We start from the raw sequence: 20,175 nt of genomic DNA on the forward strand, positions 1-20,175 counted from the left end.
ATTGAATTTTGTCTTATTAGTTTTTTTTAATGAATCCTGTGTTTTCAGCAATTCAGCATGATGTGACGAGTATTGGTGGGCCGATCCTTGTTTCATTTTGGATTTGAGATGAGGCCCAAAGTTGAAGTTGCGGTGGCGACGCTCTGCCAGAAAGAGCCCAACGGCCCATCCCCTTTGCAAAATCCGAGCGTAATCGCCAATTCGCCATCCGCCCATCCCCCCATCCCCACTCTACCTGCCCCGGCTGCCCCCATCCACCCGTAGTCCCGTGCCCCTGGTTGTTTCCGGCGTATCCTGCAGCCGCGCCCGGACTCGCCGGCGGCCACCCGTCTCCGGTCACGAATCGTCGCCGGCATCACCCGCCCCATCTCAGCCCGTCGCCGGTGTCTTCATTTTCAGCCGTGCGTCCTAGCCTTCCCATTTGGACTCGTTCCCGTTCTGCAGTTTGCGTGGCGCTTGGAATGTTCTGTGTTGTGTCTGAATTGTTGTGGGGCTATCTCAATTGGAACGCCAAGCAGGAAGCGACCCTTTTTGTTGAGACTTGAGAAAGAAATAGAAATGACACCGAGTTCCCTAGTGGCCTATTCCTAGTTGAGGAACAACCTACCGACTTTTTTTGATCCACTTGTTGAGTTACACGCATAAGTACGCGCTTATGTAGTCATAGAATCAACCTTGTCGTTCTCCCTTTTGTTTTCTTTCTGCTGAATTCTGATTTTTATCTCATTGTCCTGATATATTGATGTTGCTGTGTCAGTGAAAACTCCGACTACATGTTAGCAGTGGAAGAGAAATTGTGCATATTGCATTTTCTGTTCGAGCAGTTAAATTGTATTTACAGAACCTGTATCAGAATGATTCTGAATTGCATAGCTATCATTGGTTCAGCATGGTTTCAGTTATCTATAAATTGGATTCGATTCTGATTTGCTCATGGCTTCGTGGCAATTGATGAGTGTACTGTTTCCTTATGGGATATCTTGCATTCTGATATAAGGCTTTTGTACTATATAAATTATGTGTCCTTGTGATATATCTGTTCTCTGTACCGAAAGAATTCTATCTTCTTGCTCTAATACTTATCCATATAAACCATATTATGTGATATCCAAGTTGTGTCAGCAATTAGCATATTCTGCTCGATTTTGTTTATACCCTTCAGAAATTTGTATTCCTGTTTTTTTTATTTGTTCAATTGGCATGGCAAGCAAGAAGATGCCTTTGTTGAGGAAAGCAACAACAATAGTGTTGACACTCTGATTGCTGGTTGATGAACAGGCTGCAGGATATTGTAGTCTTGGAATCAGCATTTTCCTGTCTTATGACTATAGAGTTCTGATTTTATATGGCATTTTACTGATATTTGGTGCTGCCGTGGCAGTGAAAACTCAATTTGTGCAGTAAGAGTTATGTTATAGCTGGAATTCTCCAACTACACATAACTGTATGTTTTGCATTTTCTGTTTCGGTGATCAAATTTATTTGCAAACCTATATCAAAATGATTCCAAAAATTTATAGCTACCAGTGATTCAAAAATGCATAGTTGTAAAGTGGAGCTGATTGTGTTCTGAATTCATGGCAATAGGTGAGATACTGTCTTTTCATGGACTGTTGTGTAAAAATAGGCGTTTGTACCATGATATATTCAGAGTATGGATCATGCATTTGATATTCTTGTCCTGATGTTTTATACATATGATATGATATTCAAGTTATGTATTATCATATTCTCCTCGAGTTTGTTTTGCCATGTACTTAAATGGGGCCCTCAGAAATTTATTTGCCTATTTCTATGGTATTTCTCATATATTGAAGACGATAACCATGCTTTTATTTTGTGCTTGTGTAAACAGCTTGTCAAAAGGACAGAAAAGCGTGTGTTAGTTTAAATGGCTTCGAAGCTCCAAGCCTTTTGGAACCATCCTGCTGGCCCCAAAACCAGTTAATTATCTGCTCATCTTTCTTTTTATTTTCAGGGGATGTATCCATGATCAATGGCATTTGTATTTACCTTAATCTTCCTTTTGCCATTTCTGATCATGGTTATCTGCTTTTGCTCTCATTACACGCACTTAGATTTCTAATGAATTAATTACCATCCTAGGCTTCAAGCTAGCTTGTGCATATTTCTTGCCATAGCTGAGATGCATTCTTGGGTGTCTGATATTGAATTTAGCCTTACGCTAGTCCGGACCGAGGCAAGTGTAATCTTACTTGTGACTGTAAAGCATGGAGTAATTCAGGCGGTCCTTATTATCTGGCAGTTCCTCTCTAGGAAAATGGGATGTATATATTCAGATGACTCATTTTACTAGTTATTGCTACCTGGTACCTCAATCAAACATTCTCTATTGTAGTTCATTTCTGGGCTCCAACATTCAAATGGGGTATCAGCATCGCCAACATTGCAGACTTTGCGAAACCACCTGAAAAGATATCCTATCCTCAGCAAGTTGGTATGTTTAAGCTGTCCAATTAATTCATCCTGTTTCTGAATGTCAGATTACAAGACCAGTACTTTCATTTGCTTCCTCATGCAATTTAAGAACATAGTATATGCTTATTCTGTTGTTTTTTATGCAGCTGTGGCTTGTACTGGTGTCGTTTGGTCACGCTACAGCATGGTTATTACACCGGTAAGGCCTCTTGTGTATTTGCATAATCCTTTGTATCTATTTTTTTCTGGAACTTGTGATCCAGTGTGGATTATGTCTTTTGAAATTCAACCTGTAAATTTACACCTTTATCATATACTTTTCTAATCAGTATTGATACAAAATAGCTTGTTGGATCTGTTTTTACTACTCTCCAGCAGCTCCTGATTCACACGTCCCTAGTTGTGCAGTGTTCATGTCAGAAAGTTGAATAACTTCATTGTACTTATTTCTTTGACTGCCTTATTTGAAATGAGCAGGCATACTTCTGTAAGGTTAATTAGATCTTGATTGTGGAAATTGGCCTTGTTGATTCCTATCTTTCTTGCTTGTCTTGTTGGTTCGTAATGTTATGATATTGCAGAAAAATTGGAACCTGTTCAGTGTGAACGTTGCAATGGCGGGTACAGGCTTGTATCAGCTTTCACGCAAAATAAGGTTTGTTATAAAACCAACCCATGTTTTCCATTTTACTGTTCGGCTCATAAGAGTAAGACAAGTAATGATTCATGTTGATTGCCTTTCCAGGCAAGACTACTTTTCTGATGAGAAGGAAACCGCACCGTCGCTTGAAGGATGATGAGGGATGCCGCTGCCCAGCATGAAGGATGATGACGATAGACAAGAATAATCGATTGAGAAGAGCAACACACAGCTTGGGATCCAAGATAGGAATCCATTGTTTCTTCTGCGCTCATGACCACCCTGGTGGGAAAATCCACCCCGAAAAATAAGTGTAGGAATGCACAGTAATAATCTTCCATGCATCTGTGAAACATCATGCGGATGCAGGAAACAACCCTGTATGTTTTCTTCCTCTGCTGCCCGGTCAATCCAAATTTTGGAACACTTCATTTTCTGCTAGCTCTTGCAACCCACCGTCAAGTATCTCCTCGTTTTCAATCTGAAGCTACATGTTAGTCCTGGAAACTAAAATGCAGATGAAAAAAATCTCTTAAAACTTTTTTTATCGAATAGGCATGGCCACTCAGTCTGTCGTTGCCGGTTGTTGCAGTCGTTGCAGACTCTTAAGGCTTAGGAAAAGCGCGCCCATTTCAAACGCAGGCAGGCCGTGGGACGGCATAGTTACAGGGGTGCACAAAATAGGTGTGCGCGGCAGGCGAGTGCGACGAAGGGATCGGAACGGAGCGGAAGCCTTTTGCTCCGCCAGTTTCCACCTGCCCTGCCTTTTACCAGCAACACGAGGAAAACGCCTGAGCCGTGCCGTGCGGCGCGGCGGTCAGCCCGGTGCGCGCCGCGCGCCGGGCATCTATGCGCCCGCGTGAACTTTTGACGCTGCCCGCGTTCGTCGCGCGCCGGCGCATGATGCCAGCCGGCCGCGTTCGTTACCCGCACCGCGCGGCGGCGCTGCTCGCTCGGTCCCGTGCGGCACAGGAACAACGGGGCGACCGGGCATTCCATCCGTTCTACTGACACACACTCGTCGTCTCGTCCTGGTTTCCCACCTAACTGGCCTGGTGCCAGTGGAGTGAAGTACTTGGCTCTGCATGACTTCATGCCCGTGATGAATGATCATGGAGGCAATCTAGAAGAGTTTCTACTACTCTACACAAAAAGGGAGCGTAGTTGCGCCTACATTTCAAAGGTCGACGCGCGGGGAATCTAGAAGAAGCAGAAAAGCCATGGATCGAGATGGAAACTTGGAAGACACGGACCAGCAGAGACTAGCCAGCGTGTGCGTGTCCTTTCCAAGGAATAGTCGTTGCGGTCGTAACCGTCAAACACGAAACGACCGTGCTAGTTCCTCTCGGGTCCTCTGCTTTCCCACTACCTCCAACGCCAAATCTCTATGACACAGTACATTTTGACCACTAAGTCGTCGCCACAAGGTTGTAAAAAGGAAAAGCTGCATAATTGTATTTTCATTATGGCTGCGGTCCTCCATTATATTCTCTACCAAAATACTTTGATATAGAATTACAAGTCGTCCGAGTCTAAAAAGCTTGGCCATCACCAGATGCTCCCTGTGTGCTTTTGGACAACGATAGCTGCGAGCTTGTCTTCTACCCCCGCAGCTAGCCCCTGCTGTGGAATCCATCACGTGACACCCGGACAAGAGCTTGCTAAACGGAAACCGAGTAGCGAAAGCGAGAGTGCGAGTCGGAGCTGCTTGGACATGCCTACGATAAGTTTGGCAACGATGAGCATTTTAGCCATATTTGCTGGTTGTAGATGGTGTAGTTGTAGATGCTGTAGGTGTTGTACGATTTTTCGAATCCGGTTTATATATAAACTGGATCCACTCTTCTTTTCTTATTAATATACTCCAAACCGCAAGGTTCAGAATTTCTTTTTAGAAAAAGCGAGAGTGCAAGTGCACGGGCACAGGCACAAAGGCCGAACCGGGCCCGACCGATCCGCGCCGGGGCCCACGGGGCATCGGAACCCAGAAGGGAGTGTGGCTTGCCGAGACCGAGTCAAAGACGGTCAATCCCGCCCTATCCACCGCCACCTCCCCCAACCCAAAGTGTGCCCGCGCGTGCGACCCAGACGAAACGACGCGACACTACAACGCAACGCAGCCGAACCGTCTCCCTCCGCCCCGGATCACAGCTTCACGACGTGCCTCCTTTTCCGGTTCCCACACACCAGCAGGCAGCAGCCACTGTCCCCATCCACGCGCACCATCAGAGACGCGCACGCGGGAGCCTATATATTCGGGCGCGAGCCGTCGTCTCAGCCGGAAGCGGACACGGCTCCCCAGATCGAAGGCGATCGACCGCCTTCTCAAGCTCAACCGACGCGACCGCTCGGCAGGCGGCCGGCGGTTCTACATCATCTCGGTTGATCCATCGAGCAAATAGGAAGAGTTACCATCGGTCGGTGCCTATCGTCGTCGTCTCCCGCGCGCTCAATTAAGCCTGCTTCGATTCAGCGCGCAATGAAGTTGTTCATGTGCTTCGGCGGTTCGGCGGCTGTCGCGGACGACGACGCGGCCGGCGGGATCGAGGCGGCGGCGGTGGCAGCTCGCCGCCGGCGCCACCAGCTAGGGTCGTTCCGTCGGAAGTTCTTGTCCGGTAGCAGCAAGGGCAAGACGAAGAATCCGTCGCCGGGGCCGGAGCCGGCGCCGCCGCCCGAGGCGAAGGGGCGCGGGGTGGACGCCGTCGCCTGCGGCTTGATAATTCGCGCGTCCGCGGCGTCGTCGTTGGTGCCGTCCTCGGCGCTGCTAAGCTCCGAGGCGTCGCTGGGCTCGGACCCGTGCTCGGCGTCCTCCCGCTCCTCGGCTTTCTCGGCCTCCTCGTCCGTGTCCTCGTCGGCCTCGGTCTCGGGGGTGCTTTTCCCGCCGCCTGCGGCGAAGCGGCAGGCGGGCAAGGGGTCGTCGACGTCCCCGGCGGCGGGGGCCGCGGCCGTGGTGCTGTGCCTGCTGATGGTGGTGTTCTGCGGCCGGGTCGGGGCGACGGTGCTCACGTCCACCGCGCTCTATCTCTTCCCGCGGCGGTGGCCCGCGAGACCGACGCACAAGGAGGACGGCGTGGAATTGATGGAGTGCGACGCCGAGGAGGAGACGGCGAACAGGAAAGGTGGTTATGGAAATACGGAGGGGTTCTTGGTGACGAACCGCAACAGCTGATCACCGTCATTTTTTTTGTTCGGATGAAGGACGAAGAGTTTACGGTGATTAACCCTTTTTTATTCAAGATTTTATAGTTGAAATTTAAAAGTTTTGACCAGTAGGAATCATAAAAGGACATGTAATTTAAGTATTTAACTAGAGTGAGTAGGCTGTTTATGACACTTCGATTATATGAAAAAAAAAAAGTTCAAAGTTAAAATCTTGTGTGTAACTTTATTTCCACCCAATAACCGCAATGAATTATGTTTGAGGGACGAAAATGAGGTGAACAAAAAGGAAACGGGTCCACAGTTGCACATCGATGATCCATTGCAATTCCACAATGCTTACGTGTGAATGCTTAGTTCCCACACACTAACCTGATGATGTGATATAAACAGCTTCACATGATTTGGCTTCATGTGTGCTGATCTCGGATGCATGCACATTGAGCAGACCAATCGGCAAAACTTCTGCAGTTAAAAATTGCAATTCTTGGTGCATCAGTACGCAGCTAGACCAAGAAGCTACTCCCATTTTGATCGATCCATTAGCCTGAGACAACCTGACCAAAGGTTTATATCTATGAATATGAGCTGTGTTCCTGCTGCACCTACATGCCTTTGTTCCTGCTGGCATGCCATATATAAATCTATGGGATAGATCCACAGAAGTGAGCATCGCCATCCAGATATATAGTTGCAGAAAAAAAGGCACTTTAGAAGATCGGCAATAAGAAATGCTGCATGATGCCAAGAGAGGCCATTACGCTGCTACTCCACATGCATAGCTTCGGTACTAAGAATTGGAACCAGAGATCATGGGGCCGGACCCTGATGAAAGCATTCATCCATGGGCCTCTCTGAGGAGCAAACTATACTCCCAAGATGCATGTCGTCATTTTCTGTAGCTTACTGGCAACAAGCCGCCATGCCATTGGTTTTAAGATGATGAATGGCCATGATAATCCATATGATCCTGCACGTGCGTATATATGGAAAATCCTCCGCTTTACACTAGCCATCGCCTTGCCTTCTTTGCTCGATCGATCATCATCGTTGCTAGCGTACGTGCATGACACGCACGTACGCGTCCGTGACTTGCAACCACGACCTCTCAAGTCGTTCTACAAAGTGGGTGTAGTTCACGCCTAGGTCTCGGAATCTAGACGACGAAACAGAAAAGCCATGCATGGGGTGAACAAAACTTGGAAGACACGGACTAGAGACGACCAGAGTACCTACTGTGCCTACTTTTGAACTGTTGCAGTCACCGTCAAACACGAAATGACCCTGCTAATTCCAATAATCCTCTCCATGCATGTACCAAATCTTGAGATGCTAATATTTTAACCACATAATTAATCTTCGTCGCAGCGTGTTTCCACAAGGAAAGATGCGCCGTAATAATCGTATTATTATTATTATTATTTCGCGACGTGCCTTCTCTAGGTAAAGTACTGCCAATAAACACTTTCCGCGCCGTCTTTAGGATTGAAGAAGTAAAAGAAGTTTGAAAAGCTTGGCCACATGCTATGTGCTTTTGAATTAGAGAAAGCGAACCTGTGCTGTCTCCGTCCTCAGCCTCCATGGAATCGATCACGTGGCAATGACAATTAGAGCTAGCTCGATCGCGTGCTAAACCGAAACCGAGTAGCAAAGCTAAGGGATCCCTCGCGAGACTGCAGATAGCGCATCTGGAGGTCGAAGGCTCGAAGCCCACTGGTTATGTGTCAAAAGAACTTTGAAATATATCACCTTTTTCAAAGAACTTTGATTATTTATTACCATCTAGGACTTACAAATTCTCTCAACTTACTCCCCCCTCTCTCTCTCTCTGGCTCTGCATGACTGGGAATAACCTCAATCTACAAATAAAAATCTCTCTCTCTCTCTCTCCAATGCAAAAATCAAAAGTTTTTCAGATGTTTGGCAAGTAGTGCATTATTGGTACATTTGGCAAATACAATAATTGCCCTAGAGACCTCAGTTGATCGAAGTCAGTCAATCCCGTTATACACGCTTATACTTATACACACCATACCGCGAACGGCCGGCAACCCAAAAGCCAAAACGAGTCGATAAAACGCACCGAACCGTGGCCCCCCCGGCTTCCTTTCCTACTCCCGCACTAGACACTGTCCCACACCACCTATATATCCAGCCGCGCGCTGCTTCGCTCCGATCCGAAGCAGACACGGCCGGCCGCAGGTCGATCGCCTGAACCGACGCGACGCTCCGATCGATACGCCGCGATCGGCGATCCGACCACATCAGTTGATCCATACCACCCAGGCACCCACCAACGAGCGGATCGGAATTGAAACCTACTCCGATCGACCGAGACGTTTCGGCAATGAAGCTCTTCATGTGCTTCGGCGGTGCGGCGGCCGTGGCCGACGACGAGGCGGCGGCTCGCCGGGGGGACCAGAGAGGCCGCCGGAGCCTGTCGTTCCGGGGGAAGTTCTTGTCCGGTAACAAGGGCAGCAAGAAGAAGTCGCCGCCGGCCGAGTCCAAGAAGCGCGGGATGTACGCGGACGACGTCGTCTACGGCGTGTTCGGTCCGTCCACGGCGTCGTCGGTGGCGTCCTCGGCGCTGCTGAGCTCCGCGGCGTCGATGGACTCGGGCTACTCCTCCTCCTCCTCCTCCTCGTCCTCTCGCTCCTCGACCGCCTCGTCCTCGGCGTCCGTCTCGGGGGTGCTCTTCCCGCCGGCGGCGAAGCGGCAGCAGGCGAAGAAGGGGTCGTCCCCGGCGGCGGGCGCGGCGGCCGTGGTCCTGTGCCTGCTGATGGTGGTGTTCTGCGGCCGGGTCGGGGCCACGCTGCTCACGTCCACAGCGCTCTACCTCTTCCCGCGGCGGTGGCCCGCGAGGACGGCGCATGGGAAGGACGGCGTCGACTCCCTGGAGTCCGACGCCGAGGAGGAGACTACGGCGAGGAGGAAGGTGGTTATGGATCAGGGGTTCTTGATGAGGAACCGCAAGAAGTGATGAACTGATGATACCGTAGTTTCTTTTTTTTCACTTCCTTTTTGTTCGGATGAGAAGGAAGAGTTTTGCACTAACTAATTGTTTTTCTCCAAGAGTTTACTATGTAATTAATCTGCGGACATAATGTATAGCCAAACTTACACAAAGATAGTTTGTAGCTTGTGATATTTGTGTAACAAAACCAATGTTGAAAGGTAAAAAAAGAAGACTTGTGTTAACTTTGCTTCCATTCCATCCAGTTACTGCAATGAAATGAAACTTTCAGAAAAGACAGTGAGGTTCAGAAAGCAAAGTGTGTTGGCAGAATTGTGGGCACCAACAAATTCCGGAATGCATAACTACGTGTCGCTCTGGCGTGAAAAAAAAAGGAAACTTTGGCAAGGTTTGCAATTATGAAAGTATATCTGCACTCGAGAACGAGCTACTTTTGAGGAACTCATGAATGATTGGTGCTTTGCATTCCTCTTTTCCTCGTGCTTCTTCTTTATGCCCCACATGTGGAAGTGTGGTTCTTATTAGAAGCAAGGGAAAAACACACTGGATTTTGGTAGGAAGTCCATCAAGGCATATCAAGCACCCTCAATAAATCAGCTATTGGAACACCCTTAACTTTGTAATCCCACAATAGTCACTTGACCAGTTTACTGAAAGGTGAATAGACATGTCACTTAATATATAGTCAAGAATAATACTGTATGCACACAATTTTCCCTTGTTGGGTGCTCTGGTTTACTGTGTCCTGAACCTTGGAAACATGCATGTCATGTGCCAATAATACTGTCGCTCGCTGAAAAAGCCCCTTGTGATATGGAGATATCCCCATCGCCAGAAGATCATAGTCACGGCGTGCCGGCCGTGGTGTGAGGTGTCGAATCATTGGTTCATACTTCGTAGTTAAAGTGAAAGGGCCGCCTGATAAAAGCACTGCTCATTTTTAACTAAAACCAGGTCCTTATGCATGTTAATGGAGCGTCCACTACTCCACTGTCCTCTGTATACAGATGTGATGTACAGTAAATGGCTTCTCGTGATCATTTGTCCTTTTGACTTTTGTCCTGGTTTCAGCTCAATAGATGCATTTCACTCATCAGATGCATGCATTATTGACAAGGCTATCTGCAAAACTTCTGCAGAAAAAACTGCCAGAAGTTGCTAGCCATCCTGATCCAATAATAGAGTCGACTGACAGATTGACACAGAACATGTCCAAATTAAAGAGGTCAATGTGAGCTGCTGCTGCTGCTGAAGGAAAGCGTTCGAAGCTAAGCGTACACGCTGTATGCTGTATGCATGATGGACCATGCCAGGAGTCCATGAGATTCAGACGATCAGACAGACAGTACGTGAGCCCATCGCCATCGCCATCTCCATCCTGCACCCTGCACACTTGCAAAAAGCTCTTTAGAGACTCGTTAGTAGTGATGCCAAGACGCCTATATGCTGCAGCTTCTAACAATCAAACAATGCATAGCTTCGTTACTAAGGAACGGAAGTTGGGGCCGATCTTGGCGGCAAAACCCTAAAAGCATTCATCCTTTAGAAATTGTAAAAGCCATGGTCCTCTCCTCTCTTGGGATATATATAACTATAGTCAAGACGCATGGCTTTTCTCCTTTCTACTAGCATCTATCCATGATCCATCCACTTCTTCCGTGCTTCAGCTTTACCTGATTTGGCTATGTAGCCGCACTCAATCAAGAAGCCGGTTTGCAGATGGAGGAGGAAAAAAAAAACTGGGAGCCAGTAAAGTTTTTTTTCGTTCTTTTTTTTTTGCTTCACGGGCTCTGGATTCTCCTGCACTATAGCAAAGAGCTTATTTGGGAGGATCTGGCCCTCCTAAATGGGTCATGAGATTGATTACTATATTGAGCACCGGAGGATTTAAAAATTCAGGAATATGCCTAAGCATTGATTGATTATTATCATAGCTTATACACGTAGTATGGCTGTATGGGGCTCGTGGAGTGCATGCATGCACACGCGGGACGCGCTAAACGCGTGACTTATGAACACATGATCGCTTTCTTGTTTTTTTATTCGAGAGATTCTTAGAGCATGAATGCATGACCTTCACATGCATTTATGCTCAAAGTCAACATGTACCTGAAGTTCACAGGGTTGCTTTGCATCAGAATATATAAGGTTAATATTCTTAAGCATGAAGCATCAGGTTGTGTTTTGGTTCATCTAGCCCAACCGGTCCTCTACTGTCTTGTGTTTATATCAAAACACAAGATGCAACATTGCAACCTACTAGTCTTAGTCCTGTCTCATTGTCTTAAGCAAATTGTACATTTATTCCAAACAAAAAAAAGGATCCATCAATTAGCACTTTAATTATCTCTAGTAAACTTTTCCTGTTCTCTTGAACTTTGCATGGTAATTAACTGTGTTTCACAATATATTAGGAGTATCACTAACCACTAACTACTACTCCATATTCATATCTACTGTTGTCAGACAAGTTAAATAAAGCCAGACTGAAAAAATAGTCTGATCATGACAAAGACAAAGTAGGCATGATGATTGATCCAGAGACGAAACAATAATTCAAGAAAGCACCACCACCCATGAATGAACTTACTAAAGATGTCAAACCGTGGCACACGCACACGCATTCTTTCTAGCGCGAGCCGCTAGTGGTTCGGTTAGCAAAAGGTGAAGCACACTCCGGAGACCAGAGCCACCACACTGAGCTGCTGCCCACCTGGCCACCTTCCTTATTATCCCTCAGAGATCAGAATTAAGAACTCAAAAGGGGCCATCCCACATGAAGAAAAGAAGGGGGCAGAAAGAGACACTCTCCATTAGACATGACCCATGAGGCGGCAGCCAGCAGACCTGCATCATTGCAACTTTGCAATGCTTTATTAGGCTTAATAACCCCTTTCAATAATTGTACTTCCGCTAACTTCTGCTTATCCTGACAAGAACAAAGCCACAGGTTTCTGAGATCTCCAAGCACATGCATGCCTTCTCAATGGGAATCAAATCTCAGAAAGATTCTTGTGCGCGTGTTAATTAAGTTCATAAGTTCTAAACCTGTAATATTTTTACACAGGCAATATCTGTTGCAATATCTTGAGCTTACTTGTGATGGAGAATCACATTTCTTCAGGAAAACAAAAGGAAAATAATGGAGCTAACTAAGCTCCTGGAATCAAGTTTTACAAGGGACAGCATCAGAAAGAGAAGGAACAAAAACAGCCGGTGAAGAAAACCTTCCATTTCATTCATGTCTATGTATCAGAAATTTACAGTTGGATGCTTTGCAGGCAAAAGCCCTGAGCACGTGTGACATTATGCAGATACGGTCTTGGACCTAAATAAACCGATTGCACAATAAAAACTATCACTGAATTTTACAACAACAGGCCGATTGCGCCCAACAACCATGTAGGTTTGCTGACTTGCTGCAAAGTCCAGCATGTCACTGGATTGAAGAACACAATAAGAAGGCGCAGAAGTGCCGTACAGATGATTTTCTCGCAGGACAGTCCAAGCCCTTGGAATGCGCAGAGGTTGTGGTGATACAGAGTACCAATTATACTGTTCCTTATACCTGATCCAGTTGGTCTGGTGGGACGAGCGGCTCGTGCTCGTCAGCTGCATTTGATGTTCTGTCCATGCCACACAACCCTGGGGACTTTATAGGCACAAGCGAGGCCTTCTTCAGGGCAGCGAAAGCCTTGTTTCCTTCACCGTTGCTCCCTAAACAAATGGTATCACCTCGTCCGTGCCAGACACCACACTGGACATTATTCATCTCCAAAGTTCTACCCTCCTGAATACAGAAGATAGTACAGGTGAGTTTACAATTGCCAAAAATAGGAAGAGAGAAAAAATTTGGGATGCAGATAGGCTTTTGGAGATATAACCTGGCACAGCGTACAGCAGGGACATATGAGATGGAGAACACAATCATCCAGACTGCTCTCGGTACCCTGTAAGCACAAAAGAAGGTGGATGGTCAGCTTCATCAGAATGAAGACCTCCAATCAATGCGATGGATGACTTCTCCCTAAAATTTTATTTTTGCAATTCTGGAATTAAAATACATGTACTAATGTTACACAGATGTGAACATATTTATGTCGATAGGTATGACCTTGATTATTCTGAACCATCAATATACCTCCAAGTTTCATTTACTTTCATTTTAATTTTGCAAAATCATGTAGCATTTCAATAGAGTCCAATGACATCATGGATAGTGTAATTCTAGAAAAGACAAGGCACTGTAACTGTAAGCAACTGCAATAAGTGCTACATCTTGGCTCTAGCAGAAAACAGCAAACTTTCTGAATACTTATATTTGAAAACGGCTATCCCAAGAAATACTTACCCGGATGTTGAATTGCTTCCTGATTCTTCTCCGGAAGTAACCAGTATAGATCGCAATCAAGAGGACAGAGCCAAGTCCCATATATAAATATATATGATGCCTTGTTACTGAAAAGGCAATTAGGCTGACCAGAATAGCCGCTAACAGAATGAAGTAAACCATTCCCTGAAAGAAATTGCATCTAGCATAAGCAGGGTGAACAAGAATAAAATACTAAAATTAACTACATATGAGGGAGCTACACTCAAGGAAACTTACAAACGCGGGAAACTCAAAATCAATGGCAATGGGATTGTCACACAGAACCACAACTACAATGTCTAACAGGGATTGAGCCATCCAATTTGAATATAACACGTGTCATCTGTGCCCTTAATATATACAGCAGGAGATATATTGAAGAAAGGTACAATCTCCTCTCATCACTTTGTTAAGGATAACAAATTGACCATATAATTTAATATAATAAACGCACATAGTGGAGGCTGGATGAGATAAAAAAAATTCCAAGAAATTTTTGCAGATGAAGCACTGACTGAGGTAAATATATAATTATATAATCAAGTTGGTATTTCAAGACTGACAGAGTGGTTAAGATGAGTAAAATATACTGGTACAGATCTGTCAATCAAGTCCAACGTGCAGTCTGATCCCCTCCAGCATAGAATATTTGAATTAAACTATGGAACATTTTACTGGAACGTATCCTCTATGCAGCTTCAAATGGAAAAAAAAAAGAAAGGCTATGCAGGTAGACTAGGTCTAAGACATGCCACAGGAATAAAGGATTGTCTAAAATCCTGTTCACATTGCCAAGTCAATTCAAACGAGTTACACATCAGCCACTACATTTTTTAAGCACAAGGCTGAGAAAAATGGCAGTTTTTCAATAACTGTCCAAATAGCAAGCATGATAGCGGCTTGCCTTTCATGCCTGTTCATGCCTTATCAAGAATACAAGAAACTACAGACACATGCAGCTTACATGGTACCTACACAGCAATCTGACTACACTTATTTTTCACAGTATAGTAACAGCAGAGAATGGACGAAGTATGCTCATTAGTGCGTGGATTATCTGTACCTGAAGGAAGCAAGATCCGAGATTGGCTCTCCGCATGTTCTTGCCAAACCGGTAGCACGGGCAGCTGCAAACAGTTGCAAGCAAACAAGAACCTTTTAAAATGAGTCTCCGAAAAGTTTAATCACAGTTGACCACGAAAATGTAGTATAACAAAGAAAGGTGGCATATTTTTTCACAAACACTAGAATAGCACCAAAACAGGGGCTAAGACAGCATTTTGGGGAATGTTCTCTGCTGGTAACAATTGATATTAAAATATGACGATTTTTCATCCACAGCTGTAACAAGCAGCGGGAATTAGCAGAATTGCGATTGAGAGTTCGTCTCCTGGCGGATGCCACCCATTCAAAGAGCTGAGCTAACTTGAAATTTGAGCAAAATTTTCTGACTTCCCTCCGTGGAACTTCCTTGTCCGAATGAAAATCTCGCCCAATTTACTAAGTTAGGATGCCGTTCCAAACGATATACTTCTCTATTCCAAAAACTTAGCACGGAGAACACCCCCTTCGCTCCCAAATCCACACAAAAACCAGTCCGTCCGCGAGCAAAAAGGAATCCGCGTTCATCCAGACGCCAAATCCCAAAGCACTGATTTCCCATCCAACCACGACGAGGTCCTACCAACCAGGCACCCACCCCCAGAACCGATACAGCTATATGAAACAACGGGGAAGGAAGAGTTAGCTCCACCTACCAGGCGGCCTCGAGCGCGATCCGCCGGTCCTCCAGGCAATCCAGCACGACGTCCCCCTCCCACATCCTCTGTACGCCACCTCCGCCTCCGCCGCCGCAGTCGCCGGCAGCCTCCGCCGCGGCGGCGCCCTTCCTCCGCTCCGCCGACAGCGCCACGGACGCGCACAGCATGTCGAAGTCCAGCACCGCCGCCACCCCGGCCTCCTCCCCCTCGCTCTCGCTCTCCCCCCTCCGCCGCTCCCCCTCCTCCGCTGCCGCAGGACTACTACAACTGCTCCTCGCCGCCGTCGACACCTCCGCCGCCTCCGGGGTCATTTCCTCCTCCGCCGCCGCCTCCTCCTTTCCCTCTCCCTCCCTTCCCCTCTCGCTCTCTGAAACTTTCCGTTTCGTATTGGCGTTGCCGGGGTCCCGTGTCGCGCCGGGTTTTTAACGTCTAAGAAATCCGCCTCCGATTATGAGAGGGAGGGAGAGGCGCGCATTCGGATCGGTAAATCTTGGGGGGGGCTTCAACCTACGAGACTCCCCCGACTCCCATGTCGACCACACCCGCCGACGGGTGGGTCCAGAATGAGAACCAGGGAAGCGTTTGCTCCTGGGCCCACGAGTCAGTTATGTAGTCAGGGAAAGGGTGGGTGCGGGAAGGACGGGGGGTGATGGTTAAAACGGGCAATCACCCGTGGGGACAATGACAATAACGCGCGCGTGATCGGAGTAGACGAGTAGTTTAGCGGTGGTTGGGGGCGGCCCTCCAGGCTGGCGGCGGGTCTGTGGGGCCCGCGTGTCAGCGGGAGTAGGTGGCTGCGTTCCTATCCACTGCTGCGTACCCCTACGCGGCTACACGCCTCTACACGGGCAGCCGACCAGGGACCAGCCGCCGCTTCGGGGGCACCAAGCGTGTACCTGAAAAATTGCGTCAGCTTGGCCGGGTTTGGGCTTGTTTGGGTGATGCTGGCTAATTCGGCGGGCGCCCCATGCTTTGCATATTGCAGGAGCAGAAATACAATTAGTTATGCCAAACTGGAAGCTCATAATAGTACGGCACGGGATTATCTATTCTCGGGAGTAATATCTATAGCTACCATGTTGTTGATCTGATTTTAGGAAAGAATTGCACTCTTCAATTGTTCATTGAAAACCTTGTCGATTTTCTATTTTCGGCACTTGCTTACACGAGGCACGTGTTGAACTTGATATTGCATGTTATGGTATGGAAAATCTAATTTTTTTTCCATCGTAGGCTCATGCCCGAATTTCATTACTCGTACAATGAAATTGCAGAGTCTTCAAGCAATCGCGTGAAACGCGTCCAAAGCCGTAGTGAAAGAACAAACAAAAGCAAGAGTACCAAAATAAACAACATTGCGTGCCAGAAACTCCCAACCTCCCTCCGCTGGCTCACGAACCAAAACTGACCCTTACGAGAGTAGCAACGCAAACGCAAACTTAAAAGGTGCATGCGCAAAGTACGGAAAACCTAAATAGATTTATGACATTGTCGAGGCGCTGAAAATTTGTATATATAACGCGAACTAAACTTCTCAAATGAAAGTGCGTCTTCTCATTAAATAAAAGCTTATTTCATATCCATGGGACTGTAGCAATTTTCCAGCCTAAATTGCTGCTTATAGCTTTGACAAGATGTACAATCACAGCGTGTACGCTTAGCCATGATTAAAAAAACAAACAGAACAAGCAGCCATAGTGGTGCTGCCCACTTCTTTAACCGTGGTGCCGTTTGCTTTCGTACGGTAATGGTCGGCAGGCGCGAGTATAATACAGGAAGCAAGGGATGTCGTGCCACGAGGAAGTGCGCGCGGAAAGCGACGGCATCCCAGCCGTGCGCCGCGGACCATCCGTGGTGCTCCCCCTCGTGCATTATTCCGATCTGATGCGGGTTTTCGTCTCAGTAATCTTACGCGTACACGGGAACGCACATCACCAAGAGGCGTTCAAGCCAATCATTTGCAACTTGCAAGCTCAGAAATGTTTGATGCCGCACTTTGGGCTCAATTCCAGCAAGAAACCGCATGTGGCCCATTTGGGGTGATTGGTCGTCCGTACACCAGGTAGCCCGTATTTTCAGCCCGAAAAATTCGGCGCCGAGCGAGGTCAGGTGGGCCGAGAATTGCTGTGGTCCAAATGGCCATTGGCCCGTTGACGCAGTCCAGCAGGACTCGCTCCTTCGCGGTCTGGTCTTCGAAAATTTTGACTGCCACCAACCACCGAGCGCCGCCGTTGTCCTTTCAGAGCAAGTGAGCAACGGAGCAGCCATCACGTTGACCGGCGATCCCAGATTCCCCAACGGCCTCCCAGACCCTGCTCCCCTCTCTCCCGCCGACATGGCCTCGCCGGCGCTCACCGACGACCTCCTGTCGGACATCTTCCTCCATCTCCCGGAGCCGGCCGACCTCGTCCGCACCTCGGCCGCCTGCGTCCCCTTCCGCCGCCTGGTCACGGACCGCGCGTTCCTCCGCCGGTTCCGCGCGCTCCACCCCGCGCCGCTCCTCGGCTTCCTCGACCACAACGGCTTCCACCCGGCGCTCCCGCCCCACGCCTCCGCGCCCGCGGCTCGCGCCGTCTCCCTCGCCGCTGATTTCTCCTTCTCGTTCCTCCCCTCCTCCTCCACGGGCCGCGGCTGGGTCGTCCGTGACCTCCGCGACGGCCGCGTCCTCCTCGACCGCGCCCCCGAGGACGGCGGCGGAGACGAGCGCTCGGTCTTCACGGAGATAGCGGTGTGCGACCCCTTGCACCGGCGGTGCGTCCTGCTCCCCGCGATCCCCGACGACCTGGCCGCCGCGGTCGACCAGCCGCTCCGCGTGGAGTTCGACCGCTGGTGCGAGCCCTTCCTGGATCCCAGCGGCCGCGGCGACCCCGAGGATGAGACGTCGTTCGGGGTGATCTTGATGGTGCAGTGCAACGCCAAGCTGGTCGCCTTCGCCTTCTCCTCCAGCTCCGGGCAGTGGCGAGCCCCCGCGTCGCTGTCCTGGAGCGATCTGATGTCCGGCGTGGGCGTGTCCTCAAGGAGCCCTGCGTTCTCCGGGCGTCAATACGCCCGCGGCTGCTTCTATTGGGTGATGGATTGGAGGGACAAGTTGCTCGTGCTTGACACCAGGAGGATGGAGTTCTCCATTGCTGACCTCCCACCGGGCTGCCATAGGCGACAGATCGCCATTGTGGAGGCAGGGGAAGGCAGGGTCGGTATGTTTGCGCTCCGTGACCACGCTGCAGACGGCGCAGTTAGTCTTTTTTATACTGTAAAGCAAGACGATGCCGATGGTTCCAGCCATTGGCAGATGGAGAAGACAATTCCATTGGATCCTGAGTTCCGGCATTACATCAGGGGTGCAATGGAGAGGTACATACTCCTGCTAAGGTTTCCTGAACATCTGAGCTCAGCAGGAGTGCATGTAAGCTCATCAGCAGAGACGGAAGACTTAGAATGTTTTTCGATGGACGTCAGGACCTTCCAGCTTGAGAGGGTGTGTCAATTGAAGCATCACATTCTACGTGCCTACATATATACCAACTTTCCTCCATTGCTGTCTCCACAGAGTATCTAAAGTGGTAAACTCCTTCCTCGAACAGTTATTTCACAACTTTCCTGATGCTTGATATTTACTTTCTGCGAGTCATTGTCTTTTTATGTAATAGCACTGCGTAAGAACTATTGGCATTCTCCTCTTCCTAAATGACAATGCAGTGCTCCTGCAATTTCTTCAAAAAAAAAACTATCTTTGATTTGTCATTGATAATCTTGTCTATTCAGTTCTGTTCTGATGTGTTTTTTGTGTGATTTGTAGTTTATGTCATCAGCTAGCACAAACATTTAATTTATTTCCCAATTGTTCCACTAGCATATCTTTCCATTTAAAGATAACTGGTCAAGACTTTGGTTTCAGTTTGTACAACTGAAACCAGAGAAATTCATGATTTCTAAAATAGAGTAGCTCTGAATACGGTTCGATTTGAAATCAAAATATCACTTAAAAGGTGGTGGAGGCAGAGCCCTCTGAATTTTTCTTGCGACAGTCAGAGTTCGAGCTTGTCACCTTCCACAATGTCAGTCTTTCCAAGGCTTCAGGGATGACTTTGAGCGTGCCACTCATTCTTTATGATGGCAGAGCACCCAGAGAATATGTTGCAGTTATCCTTTTACAATCACTAATGGGATGACAAGTTCATATATTGATTGTCCCAACAAAGAACCACTTGGGGGTTCTGTTCCAACAGTAACCTAAGTTATACACTGCTTAACGAAGGTGCCAGTTTGTAGGGTCTAAAATTTTTGAAGGTTTTTTCTTTTTGTTTACTTTCTCGGATGGGCTATAACTTGTACTATGAATTACAATGATATGAACATGGTACTAAAAGAGATTGTTTACTGTTACATTTCTCAATTCAGTTCATTTCTCGATATTGTGATAGGCTAAAATGAGCTTCCGCACCTAAATTATCATTATGAACTATGAAGCTTCGCATATTCTTTTGGTTTGTCATGAGGTCATACTCTAACAATTATCGATACCATTCTTCCTAACCATATTTTTCCTTGTAAGGTCAATCCCAATTGGGATATCGTTGTCTGATTTAAATCTAACTTTTGCTCTCAATTTCTCATGTAGCACTTGTGAATATTTAAAATACGCCAATATCTTGCCCTGACTTATTTACTTCTTTGCGTCAGCTTTCTTGGGGGGGGGGGGGGGGGCGTGGTCAGAGCAACATTCTAGTTCTCAAGGCTCAGAACAGTTGGGTGTGAGCTTGCTTTATGAACTGTTAGACGGTGTCCCAGATTTCCATATTCTCATGGCCCTCACAGTTGCCATGTTGGTTTG

General features: G+C 47.6%; 5 protein-coding genes across 5 annotated transcripts; 4 read left to right on the top strand and 1 right to left on the bottom strand.

Annotated features, from left to right (window-relative positions):
* Nucleotides 1–201: 201 nt before the first annotated feature.
* On the top strand, nt 202–3,530 carry LOC112883096 (mitochondrial pyruvate carrier 4-like). The gene is made up of 6 exons (XM_025948325.1): nt 202–401; nt 1,856–1,943; nt 2,360–2,458; nt 2,586–2,638; nt 3,021–3,094; nt 3,185–3,530. The coding sequence occupies exons 2-6, from the start codon at nt 1,892–1,894 to the stop codon at nt 3,234–3,236; spliced, it is 330 nt and encodes a 109-aa protein (XP_025804110.1). The 5' UTR covers nt 202–401; nt 1,856–1,891; the 3' UTR covers nt 3,237–3,530.
* Nucleotides 3,531–5,372: 1,842 nt separating this feature from the next.
* LOC112882719 lies at nt 5,373–6,450 on the top strand. Its single transcript, XM_025947844.1, has one exon. It carries the CDS (start codon nt 5,559–5,561, stop codon nt 6,246–6,248), a length of 690 nt encoding a protein of 229 aa, XP_025803629.1. The 5' UTR covers nt 5,373–5,558; the 3' UTR covers nt 6,249–6,450.
* A 1,919-nt stretch (nt 6,451–8,369) lies between these two features.
* LOC112882454 lies at nt 8,370–9,436 on the top strand. The gene has a single exon (XM_025947519.1). The coding sequence runs from the start codon at nt 8,586–8,588 to the stop codon at nt 9,216–9,218; it is 633 nt and encodes a 210-aa protein (XP_025803304.1). The 5' UTR covers nt 8,370–8,585; the 3' UTR covers nt 9,219–9,436.
* Nucleotides 9,437–12,429: 2,993 nt separating this feature from the next.
* LOC112883095 lies at nt 12,430–15,783 on the bottom strand. Its single transcript, XM_025948324.1, has 5 exons — nt 15,342–15,783; nt 14,648–14,711; nt 13,564–13,728; nt 13,097–13,162; nt 12,430–13,002 (listed from the first exon to the last, which is right to left on the bottom strand). The coding sequence occupies exons 1-5, from the start codon at nt 15,653–15,655 to the stop codon at nt 12,775–12,777; spliced, it is 837 nt and encodes a 278-aa protein (XP_025804109.1). The 5' UTR covers nt 15,656–15,783; the 3' UTR covers nt 12,430–12,774.
* A 1,584-nt stretch (nt 15,784–17,367) lies between these two features.
* On the top strand, nt 17,368–19,754 carry LOC112881269. The gene has a single exon (XM_025945946.1). The coding sequence runs from the start codon at nt 17,368–17,370 to the stop codon at nt 18,898–18,900; it is 1,533 nt and encodes a 510-aa protein (XP_025801731.1). The 3' UTR covers nt 18,901–19,754.
* Nucleotides 19,755–20,175: the final 421 nt, after the last annotated feature.

This window comes from Panicum hallii, chromosome 2, assembly GCF_002211085.1.
Source record: "Panicum hallii strain FIL2 chromosome 2, PHallii_v3.1, whole genome shotgun sequence".
In the NCBI taxonomy this organism is placed as follows: domain Eukaryota; kingdom Viridiplantae; phylum Streptophyta; class Magnoliopsida; order Poales; family Poaceae; genus Panicum; species Panicum hallii.